Source organism: Sinocyclocheilus grahami, unplaced genomic scaffold, assembly GCF_001515645.1.
Source record: "Sinocyclocheilus grahami isolate Dianchi unplaced genomic scaffold, SAMN03320097.WGS_v1.1 scaffold283.1, whole genome shotgun sequence".
In the NCBI taxonomy this organism is placed as follows: domain Eukaryota; kingdom Metazoa; phylum Chordata; class Actinopteri; order Cypriniformes; family Cyprinidae; genus Sinocyclocheilus; species Sinocyclocheilus grahami.
In genome coordinates, this window is record NW_015505462.1 from 132,465 (window position 1) to 145,121 (window position 12,657).

General features: G+C 38.6%; 1 protein-coding gene across 1 annotated transcript in view; it reads right to left on the reverse strand.

The window, feature by feature from the left end:
• The window catches only part of LOC107600373 (integrin beta-like protein 1), a 59,326-nt gene that overhangs the window by 15,411 nt on the left and 31,258 nt on the right, over positions 1–12,657 (reverse strand). The window contains exon 8 of the mRNA XM_016292247.1: positions 3,394–3,510. Coding sequence (XP_016147733.1) covers positions 3,394–3,510 — 117 coding nt within the window. The remainder of the gene's footprint in view (positions 1–3,393; positions 3,511–12,657) is intronic.

The following is a 12,657-nucleotide window of genomic DNA, read 5'->3' on the forward strand; positions in this document are numbered from 1 at the left end:
CAAATGGACTTGAATCGAAATTACTAAAAGTTCTCAGGACCCTAATATATATTGCCTATGTACCAACATATTATATACACTCTTGTTTAGATCATCAGAAGGCGAATTCATAGATACTAAATACGGTATATGTAAGGTTATATGAATGAGTGGTTTATCGTAAGCATGAATAAAATAGTCTATAATACAACAGATTAATACAAAACAGCAATAATATACACAATGGCCTGAAGAATATGTGTGTTCATTCAAAGAAAGGTTTTCCTATGAATTAATTAGTAGAAAAGTCCATTCCTTGTGGATTTTCCTTATGGGGACAATGAGTGGGTTATCCCACTCACATTCCAGGGGGGTCATAAAACCAGTGATATCATGATTAGTTGTCATGGTGACCAGAGGGCCTGGTGTTCAGCAGAAATCCTGGCATCCAGTTTATTGAGTGAGGGGACTGTGACGATTTGTTAATCTAATGAATAATTGATTTGTTAAATCAAATTAAAATTAGTGTGTCAGATTGGTCGAGACGCTACATCTGCAATGACATTCACTTTTTCCTCCTTTAAACCACTGTGTGGTCAGTTTTGCTGTGTGCTTTGGGCCGTTGTCATGTTGGAAAGTAAACCTTTTTCCCATCGACAACTTTCTGGAAGAGGCCAGCAGATCCTCAAGAATTTGATGGTATTTTGCCCCATCAATTTTTCCTTCTATAGTCCTATGTGATAAAACTCATGCATTCGGATGGCGATTTATTCAAGATGGAGGAGCGAGCTTTGTGGGAACGCAGGCGCTGCTCACGTGGTCGGTTGCATGATTGTCTGCTGTGAATAAAATGGCACATGCTTGGAATAATGAGAATAAATTTATATTTAATGTAATAATAATATCTTATCATTTGACTATTTAAATCTTCTGTTTAAAAATAGAAAGACAGACACGCTATATGGGCTAGATGAATGTTTGTCTTGCAATTTTCTCAAATGATGTCATTTTTAAAATGGGGAATTTAGTGGAAATAATAATGCAGCCGTTTATTTACATGAAGTAAGCATGAAGCTGCTTGGTTTATATTTTTAATGTAATACTATATAATAGGCTATACGTATTTGCGCACACCTGTTGCTGCCAGAATAACGGCCCATTTTAAATGTAGCCTAATGTGCTTCATTTCTCTTTCTCCTTTTTGTTCTCAAGCTCTTCCAGCTGCTGTGGTGAAGCGGTGATTAAATATTGTTCTTAAATACTTTCCAACATTTCTGTAATAAATGTAGACTATATCTTTAAAATGCATGCAAATAACGGCGAAGCTGAACACCTATCATACGGTACTCTGCAGTGTACAAAAAGATTTAAACAATGAATTTTGTATTGATTTCTTTTTGTAAACTCAAAGATGTGGATTCGGGCGGTAATTAAATCACCACACAACCTTGGTGTTTGTCAAAAAACAGTAGGTAATTCAGCCGGGGATTTTTAGACGGGTGGTTGGAGAAAAACACAGACATTCTGGATTCGGATGGCAATAAAATCACAGACTACCCCCTTTAAATGGTGAAAATCCCTTACTTTCCCCCTGAGAAACAATTACATGTTGCACATGACATGTGCTCCAGTCCCTGTTGCAGAGAAACACCCCCATAACAGGATATTACCACATCCATGCTTTACTGTAGGAATGGTATTATTTGGATGGTGAGCTATATTGGATTTCCGCCAGACATATCGTTTGGTGTTGAGGCCAAATAATTAAATTTTAGTCTCGTCTGCCGCAGAATCTTCAAGGTGCGTTTTGGCAAAGCTCAGTGGTGACTGAATTCCTGAAGAGTGACTTTTTTTCTTGCAACCCTGCCATACAAACCACATTTGTGGAGAATTTGTGATGTTGTTGTCACCTGCACATAATGACCACTCTTTGTCATACATTCCTGCAGCTGCTTCAGAGAGCTGCTCTAGGCCTCTTGGTCGCCTCTCTGAGCAGTTTCCTCCGGCTCTTTCATGTAATTTGGAGAGATGTCCAGGGAGGGTCTGTAGTGTACCAAATACCTTCCACTTCTTAATAATAGATTTCACTGTGCTTCTAGTCATTGATTATGCCTCTTCATGCTGAGCTCATCAAAATGACCACACAGTTGAAAGTCAGATGGCTTTGTGTGCCATTGAGAAGGTGGTTAGCTACACCTGTTAGAGTTTACAAGTGATTTTTAGGAGAGGGTGATCCTTTTTCCAACTCAGTGATTCTGTTTTTTTATATTGGTGTTTTATCTTTCACTTGGATGTTATAAGTTGCACTGAGTAAATACAACTGAATAAAACAAAAACTGTGTCCGTCTTCATTTTATTCTGTAAAGCAACAAAATGTGATTATTTTAAAAGGGGTGATTCTTTTCTATACCCACTGTATATGTCAGTGTTCTCAGTCGACTGAATGATGTGTTGTACAGTCAGCTGGAGTCTCTGTGGGTTAATATTTCAACACACAAGCTTGTGCTTGATCATTATAGAAAAACTCCAAGGAGGCAAGAGTTTTCCTGGAAGCCCCCTATGTAGTGTAAAAATTAACAGTTTAGATCCACCAATATTAGAAAAACAAATAGAGACGAAAAAGGAAACTTGCTTATCTGCTGTTTTCAAGAGTGATTACATTACAAGAAAAAAATAAACAGTAAAATAAAATATATACATATATTTTAATATTTAATATTTTAATAATTTTTATACCAAAATTAACATTTGATTGGAAAGTTATATAATTATATAGATATATAATCCCATTTTATTGGAATTTGTGAATTGTTAAATTACATTGGAAATATAGAAATATCATTTAAAAGTTTGAGGTGGGTAAGACTTTAAAAAAAAAAGAAAAAAAAAAAGAATACTTTATTCAGCAAGAACACATTAAATTGATCAAGTGACAGTAAAGATGTCTACATTGATACAAAAAGATGTAATGTTCCTTTGAACTTTCTATATATCAAAGAATACTGGGGAAAAAATGTATCGTGGTTTCGAAAATATTAGGCAGCATAACTGTTTTCAACATTGATAATAAATGCTTGAGCACCAAATCAACATATTAGAATAATTTCTGAAAACATCATGTGACACTTAAGACTGGAATAATAGCTGCTGAAAATTCAGCTTTGCAATGACATGAATAAATTATGTTAAATTATACAAAAATAGAAAAGTTATTTTAAAATGTAATAATATTTTCACAGTATTACTCTTTTTACTCTATTTATTATCAAATAAATGCAGTCTTGGTGAGCATTAAATTACTATGGTCATTCTGTTTTTCACAGGATTCTCATAGACCAGCACAATCTAGAGATGGACAAACAATGGCACCATTAATGCTTATCTTGTCCTGTTGTCTGTGTTTGTGTGTATTACCTCCACAGATCTCTCTGTTCAGGTCCTCACACTGCCTGTCGTCACACTCACAGTTCTTGCCATGTACGCGTTTATCTCCGGGTGGGTGGCATGTGCACTGGCCGCACAAACACTGCCCTGAAACACACAAATACTCTGACTGGCAAGAAAACCAAAAAAATTACAGTGAAATCCAAAGCAATCTAATATGTGGCTATTTTTAGTATTTTATATTATCAAGATCTTGTATGAAAGTAGTTAAAATCTACGTTTCACCTTGAATTTGGCTTATCAAGGTCAACTGGAAAGCTCTTTGCACTGAAAAGCACTCAGTGCCTCAGTCTATGCTTATCATAGAGCACATTAGTCTGCTAAAGTGGCACTGTCGTTGTTTGACATTGACAGCCGTTACAACTCCAGCTCCATGCAGGCGAGGAGAACAATAAAGCAACGCCCTGTCTGACAACCCCTCAGCCTGCCAAGCAGATAAAAGCTGTGTGCTGCCGTTGCCACGGTAACTGGTGATGTCATAACACTTTTCCTTTATCGATTAGCTTGAGTGACGTCATGTAGCCCTTCCCTTAGGCTTGCATGGCTACCCCACATTTAACAGCTAAGCCTGCAAGAGAGAAGTGGTCAAAACACGTAAAGAACGTCTGATTCGGTTCATTTTCACACCTCTAATAGCGTTATCCATCACCGGTACCAAATTATACAGAACTGTCAGCGACAAGTGGAGCTCAGTGAGTTAAAATGTACAAGTTATCATACTGACAAACTAAACTACTGACCATACATTGATTCTGCACATTATTGAGTGCCTTTATACAGACAGTACGAAACACATGATGCACTAGACAGCCAAAGTGTATCTTTTCCATAAGCTTTCACAGTGGCTAGTTGCATTGTGTGTATAAATGGAGAAAGCAGCGCTGGCAGCTTCAGTGTGATTAATGGCTCCCTCGCTGATCATGTACTGCGCTTTGGTCCGAATCGAAACAATTAATTCCTTCACAATATTTGAGAGACAGCCATCCGGCAAGTTCAATTCTCTAGGGAGCCATGCTTGCGCAGGTGCCAAGACAAAAGCTCTGTTCCTCTAAATTGTTAAACATCATAATGGCTCAGCATCATCAATTTCCAATAATATGACCCTTAATTCATCTCTAAGAATTACATTATTATAAATTTATGATCATGGTGCTTAAAGCCTGAGATGGGCATTTAGAGTAAACGCTGTACAGGGAGCCGCGCCAGCTGTTCTGTGTTAGACCAGGATTTCTATCACAATATTGTCACTGTTAAGGAGTTTTCTTGAGACTTTGGCTATGTTATGATTTAGATTTATACTGGTGTGCATTTCTGCATTGGAACACCTGGCAATTGCATTTTGACAATTGGATAATATAGCCAAAAAAAAAGAAATGCATACACAGTTCTTAAAATAACCATTTTTTCTTTCTTAATGTCAAGTACTTTTTTAATAATCTCAAGAAGCCTTTTCCACTAGAAAGAACACTAAAGAAAAGATTCTATGGATGTTTAAGGTTCTTCATGGAACTATAGATTCCACTAAAGAACAATTTTTAAGAGTGAACTTACGAAATCCACCTTTGGAATGCTTATTTTTAATGCAGGACACTAATTCTAATCTCTACTATTTAGGACAAATGCAAATTGGGCACAGCCATTTTGAAGTTATTCTTTGGCATATCTGGAATGAATGCCAAGACTGTATCACTCTTGTGCCACAAACTTGACAGGGACAATCAGGCTTGTAAAGACCAGTGTTTAGCTGCACAGAACACTGCCAGCTCTGACATTAAATGACAAGCGTGCTGGAGTCACGCTGAGTGTATCCTGATGTGTCCTGCGAAGCATGAACCTGCCAAATACAGAAGTTCATGCAAATGAGACTTCTGGGGTGCTAAAGGGAGTAAAGAGGTTTTTCACTGTCTGCCTTTTAAAGTGCAATTAAGAAATGTCAAGAGCCACAAAGAACCAGAGGTGGACCATTTCACAGTAGGGTTTTAGATGCAAATGCATGTAGGTTTGTGTATATGAATATAAAATTAAAAGACCTTAACTGTACACTACAATAAGAATAAAATCATTCAACACCAGATTAAAGGGTTAGTTCACCCCAAAATGAAAATTATGTAATGAATCACTCACCCTCATGTCGTTCCAAACCTGTAAGACTTCCGCTCATCTTCGGAACACAAATTAAGATATTTTTGATGGAATCTGAGAGCTCTCTGACCCTCCATAGACAGCAACGCAACTGAAATGTTCCCAGACAGAAATGTAGCAAGGACATCGGTAAAACAGTCCATGTGTCAACTTCAAATTTGCGAAGCTAAGATAATACTTTTTGTGCGCAAAGAAAACAAAACGAATTACTTTATTCAACAATTCAGTTACTGTCTTCTGCCATTTTGGAGAGTATTACAACACATACGCACGCTTTACCCTAAGTGTAAACAATGCTGATTACGTTCATGCGCGCGCTTTCTCCCCTAACATAAACAACACTGATGGAACTCTCCAAAATGGCAGAAGACGTAGCTCGGGGGAGAAGAATTGTCAAATAAATTATGTTATTTTTGTTTTGTTTGTGCACAAAAAGTATTGTAGCAGCTTTGCAAAATTGAAGTTGAGCCACTGATATCACATGGACTGTTTTCCGATGTCCTTACTATGTTTCTGTCTGGGAACATTACAGTTGCATTGCTGTCTATGCAGGGTCAGAGAGCTCTCAGATTCCATCAAAAATATCTTAATTTGTGTTCTGGAGATGAATGAAGGTCTTACGGGTTTTGAACGACACGAGGGTGAGTAATTAATGACAGAATTTTAATTTTGGGGTGAACTAACCCTTTAAATATAATACAATGTAATGTAATATAATATAATATAAATAATTTACACAAACAATTCATTTAAAAACACTGATTCACTGAGAAAACACCACTGTGCTTGCTGTGATATATATAACGTATTCTTCTTTGGCTTTATTTGGAACTATTTTCATTGATAAAATATAAAATAAAATGTTATGTGATCGAAATTGTAGTCACTACATACAGCTTTACACATTTTAAGAAGCATATTATTTTATATGCTCCTAATAGGGCTGGGTATTGACAAAAAAATTTATGATTTTATAATAATAACATTACTAACTTTACAATTACATAATTATATTTCTACAATTACATTTTTTTTTTAAATAAACTTTTAAATGGTGGCTGTCATAAAAACAGTAACATTATAAAATAAATTAGAATACGAATTATAAACAATATGTTACATGGTGCATATATTTAGCAAAATGCTTCTCTCGAGTTCATTTTTCTAGCTGACTAACAAGTTTATGGCCACCAAATAGGTTTTTTTTTCTGCAGTAAATGTGACATTATGTGGCATATTGTTTACAAGCTGTTTTACTGATGTCTTTCCATGGTTGAAACACTGATTGAGCGATTTCTGTAAGTTGTACTCTTTCTTTTAACATATCTTCGGGTGTTCATTCATGTTTATTTCATGCTGTAACTGCTATTAAAGTGGAGGAGACGATCAGTTCATGAGTGCTTTGTGCTGCACTTCTCTTGAACTGAGGTGCTACAGCGATCTGTCACTCCAAAACAGCATTTATTTGAATTTTGTAATAAAATGGACAGATTTTGAAATCTGAGACTTTTTCACATTAGAAGTAACAAAGCACAAAGCTTATTGTGATTTATTGGATGGGAGGTGTGCTACAATGTTCTGTTCATTAACTGAAAGCAGGCTAGACTAATCGATTCTTGGGATTTAAGGTGCAGCAGGGGCAATGGTATTACGCAGCGCCTGAAAATAGGCTTATTGGAAGTTACCTATAGCTGGGGACTATTTTCAGGCGCTGCGTAATATCATTGCGCCTGCTGCACCCATGGTGCGGCAGCAAAGTTCCTTGATTATTATGCTGGAATGAGAGTATAGTTCCTAGCCATATCGGCCTAGAAAATCGCAACTTTTAATTTTCCGTTGGTCTTAGTACACGATTTAACTACAGAAGAGTCAAGTTTTAAATAGGAAAAATATAGAAACTCTTTGGTCATTTTTGAGCGAGATGCTAACGGTCTAATCAGATTCAATCTATGCTAAGCTACAGCTAAAAGTATTTCTCCAGCCCTGATCTCATCAGCATAACAGTGTCATTCAAATGCACAGGTGCTAATCCAATCAGCATAACTACTCAAAGACTGGGGTGGAGGCACCAAGAGCCATTACAAACAAAAGGTGACTTTCTCAGTAATTTGGTTAATTTGACTAACAATAAGAGAAACCGGAACAGACAGGAACCTCTTGCTACACTTTGTTTAAGATAATAATTTGTCTGATGTAATTTACCTTAAATGCTAAATACAATGTACTTCACCTTAGTTTTTCATGTGATGCTATGTCAGAATATAGTATCAGCATATTTTAAACAGATTCTTACATTTGTAATCCAACATGTACCTTTAAGAATCAATATAATTTCATTAAAAAAAAATGTGTCCAGTCCTAGCTCCTAAAGCACCACTTTCCATCATTTGCTGGTTCTGAATATAGAGCAATCTGGGGAGAAGTACTAGCTTTACCACTTTTTCTTTGGAGCTATTTTGCTTCTGTCAGACAATCTTGAAACATAGCATTTGGAAACCTTTCAATTGGCACAGGAAATGAAAGGTCAGGCAGGACAGAAGGAGTTGTGTTAAGATGTGACATTTGAAGGCATCGCGAGTCCACTTTTCAGGTGCTTCTCGCTAGCGGCTATAGGGACCACCACAATGACAGCACTGTGCTTGTTTATGTTCATAAATCAACAAGTATGATTCACTAATATGGGATATTTGTTTTGAAAATGTCATTTCTATAGCATATTGGTACCTTGGTATATAATTATATTGATTTATTTTTTTAACTTAAACGTTCAACCCACAATTCAACAGCATACATATACATGCATATATGCATATACATAGAAATTGGACATATTCAGAATGTACATTCCCTCTCAATGCAGAACACCAGAGAAGGCCACCACTATCAAACTCAGAGGAAGTGATTGCAATCAGCCCTAATTCTGCTGATTAGCTTTAAAAGATCGCTCATCACACCAAGCAGTTCCTACAACACACTGGATATCAGGCAACATCTGCGTGGCAAATTAGGCCTCTTTTCCCTCTCCTGTAAGATGACTGGGAGTGTTGAATAATTGCTGCTGTGCATGTTTAATCAAGATGCATTCTTTGTATACGGCTCTGTGCTGTAATCTATAGAGTACATTAGTGAGCTAATGAATTGTGTAAAAACTAACCGTCAGTGCAATCACTCATTTGTTGCTTTTCAAGTGGAGGGATATACAACCATATAGTAAATATCTTTTGGATATCCTATCATGGCATGTGAAACGGTAACATTAAATGTAAAATGTTAGACGTAAAGATCATATGCAATGGAACTGCTGACAAGTTCACAAAATAATCAACTTATCTACAGTAGAAACTGCAGTAACACTTTCTATGAAGCCCGTATTTATAATACATTATAAGGGTATTCTTAAGGCATTATAATGAATGCATAATGCATTATAAAAAAACCTTATAATATGTTGTATCATCTCATGAATATTCATAAGAACAGTTTTAATATATTATAATTTTTACTTATTTGTGGTTATAGCTTTTAAGAGTATGATGATTTATAACACAATCAACACGCTGCATACACTTTTACAATGGATTATATTTATCATAGTTATAATGTATTATAAGTCTCATATCTTGCCATTTTTCTTATGCTACTTTACTTAAAGCAGTCAAAGATCACTTATAAGTAGTAATAATAATAATAATATTTTTTTTTCTCTCAAGCAGCCATAAGATCAGATATTAGATCAGATGAATGTGTAATATGACACATTTGCTTAGAAATATTTTTATTGTAATATCAGTTTGATTATTTTGATGGTACCCTTTAAACAGCTGTTGATAAGTGACTCTGCAACTACATATCAACTAGCAGTCATTAGAGTATTAGTATGTCTGCTACTGTAAATATATGCTAACACTTTATTTTGATGGTCAACCAACAGATAAACTGACATTAAGGGTCTTTGCAAGTACGTCAACTTATTCTACCATACTAGATTCTACCATTCTTGAGCATACTAATACTCTAATGAGAGTTAGTTGGCATGTAGTTGCCAAGTTGCTTATAGTCGTTTGATTAAGGGGACCATCAAAATAAAATGTAACCATATAAAACATTGCATTTTTTCAGTTGGAGTATAAAGCTCACATCAATTAATTAACATTAGGTCCACAGGAAACACTCAAATAACACTCAACATCTAACCACTTACAAGCTGTACTAAGATACTGTGCAGATCTTAAATAAACAATGTCAAGATATGATACAGTCCATTATTCTGTAAATGAAGTAGATTTAATATGGTGTTCATTGTGTGTTATAAATAATCATACTCTTAAACTTATAACCACAAATACGCAAGTATTATGATGTATTATAACTGTTGTTATGATTATTCATGAGTTGATATAACATATTACGTTTTTTTATAATGCATTATGTATTCATTATAATGTCTTAAGAATACCCTTATAATATATTATAAATACGGGCTTCATAGAAAGTGTTACCGAAACTGCTTTTCCAGCCTCAGCAGAAACCCTCTCAGAACAGGTGTTTCCTGGAGGATATTCCAGGCTTAAGAGAATGTGAAATCTTCCAGATTTTCACTTTTCGCCATCTCAGCTGGCTCTTTGTTTCCACTCGAAACCATTTACAAGCTATTTTACTGAATCCTGCTTTCTTCTCTCTGTCCATTTGCTACGAGTTTTTACGAGTCACAATGATGACCCTTCTTATCTAGGAAAAATGGGCACACAAGTAAAAGATGCGAGGCTAGCACACACAAAATCATGTTTCATTTTAGTCAGATGCTTCATGAATCTCAAGCAACTGCCATGTGATGGGAATCCCTCATATGGGGCTTCTCCGTGGAACTGTGTAAATGTTGGTTTGATTCAGCTAGGTTGACAGTCCTTCTTAATTATGGGAGTGAAATTCAGAATGGAGGAAACCTGGATAATTACCTGCTGTCAGGATAATGGATGCAGCGAGCAGACCTATAGCTCCAATCATGGGTGAAATTCTATGTAAACAGATGTATAAATCATCATTTGCTGGCCACGTCTCATAGCACATGCTCACAGTATGGAGGGACAGTGAATCTATGGATTACTGATGTTGAACTGTAAAGCCACAGGGTTCCATTCAAACTGCATTCAGGAAAGGATTTAAGATCTAGAAGATACACACAAGGAGGTCTATAATAACTAAAGAAAGCTATCCATTAGCACTCTCATTCATCTCAATGGCAGTTGCTTGGCTGGCTCAGGACCCTCTGAAAGCACAAATTTGGATATTTTTGAGCCAATCACCTGAGCTGTAAATACTGTGTAACGTCTCGGTTACTTGTGTAACCCTCGTTCCCTGAAGGAGGGAACGGAGACGTTACGTCAGTCGTGACTGACGAATTGGGATCTCGCCCGAGAGCCCAATCACCTTCGAGTGTAAACTAAACAAGCCAATGACAGTTGGCGTGCGTGTTTCGCCACGCGCACCACGCCCCGCAGCGCGGGTATAAAAGGAGAGCGCGTGCAAACGCACATCAGTTTTTCGCTGAGGAGCCGAGACTACATGCCCTGGCCGTACAGCGGTGGTACAGCAACTGTGGCGACGGGACGTAACGTTTCCGTTCCTTCCTTCAGGGAACGAGGGTTACACAAGTAACCGAGACGTTCCATGTTACATCAGTCGTGACTGATGAATTGGGATCCGTATGGAAAACGCCACTATTGCTGACCCCCTCCAGTGCCCTGCGGAAGCCGGCAAGTCCCTCCACACCAGCTGGGGCGGAAGATAGGACAGCGGCTAGGCAGGGGTGACCGCCACTGCTGTTCCATACAGTGGTACATTGGATAACACTGGGAAAGCGTACCCAGTTGGGACGCTACGGAAGCCACATCCCGCACATAGGAGGTATCATGTGGAATTACACATATGGACTGGCCCAGGGCAGTGCTACATATGGAAGTCCCTGCGGTAGACTCAACCCGCCTGAGGCGTGGTGGGAACTTTGGGCACATATCCAGGTTGGGGTCTCAGGACAACGCGAGAGTTACCCGTTCCGAATTCCAGGCACGAATCATCGACCGAAAATGCCTGCAGGTCTCCTACCCTCTTGACCGAGGTCAATGACTGTCTTCAATGACAGAAACTTAAGCTCTACTGACTGCAGAGACTCGAAGGGCTCCCCCTTCAAGGCCACCAGGACCAAGGGGAGATCCCAAGAGGGTAACAGGTGAGGGAGCGGAGGATTTAACCTCCTTGCCCCTCTGAGAAACCTGATGACCAAGTTGTGCTTCCCCAAAGACTTACCGTCTACTGCCTCGTGATGCGCGGCAATGGCGGTAACATACACTTTAAGGGTGGAGGGAGACAGCCTTCGCTCCAACCCATACTTTCTTTTTTTCATTGTTGATATGCCACTGCAGTCGGGGCCCCGGCCGGGGCCTCGCAGCTGCATTCCCATTGCACATGGCACACCAGCCCCTGTCCGAAGAAAGGCAAGATCTGCCCACGGGCTGAAGGTCCGACGGCAGCACGGGGTGACAGAAACCCGGTAAGTGCCGTGCCATGCCCATCTCGGGACCCGGTCGTGAAGCCAACACTGAAGCGGTCTCATATGAAGCAACCCGAGCGGCTGTGCCCAAACTTTTGAACATTAGTGTATATCCATTGAATCATGTTGTTATATAGAATGTGAAGTGTTTAAATTTTGTCAGAGATTTACATTTTTAAAATGTTGTCACGTTGCTCAAGCACCCAGAGCAATGTTGAAAGCACCTCAAGCCCCGCCCCAAATTGCCTTTCTTGGGTACGATGAAGTATGGGCTGTAAAAACCTGACCTAACCTTGGCTGGAGGGACCGGCTGTATTGCGTCCTTCGCCAGCGGGACCGCAATCTCTGCACGCAAGACAGGAGCATCCCTGTCCAGCACAGAGGAGAACCGAATGCCCCTGAACTTGGGAGGGTGCCGGGCGAATTGAATCGCATAACAGAGTCTGACGGTTCACATGAGACAGCGAGACGGCCTGGGGCACGCTAACCAGGCCCCCAGCGACCGAACAGGCGGGACTAGGGAAACCGCCGACGTACCCGCAGTT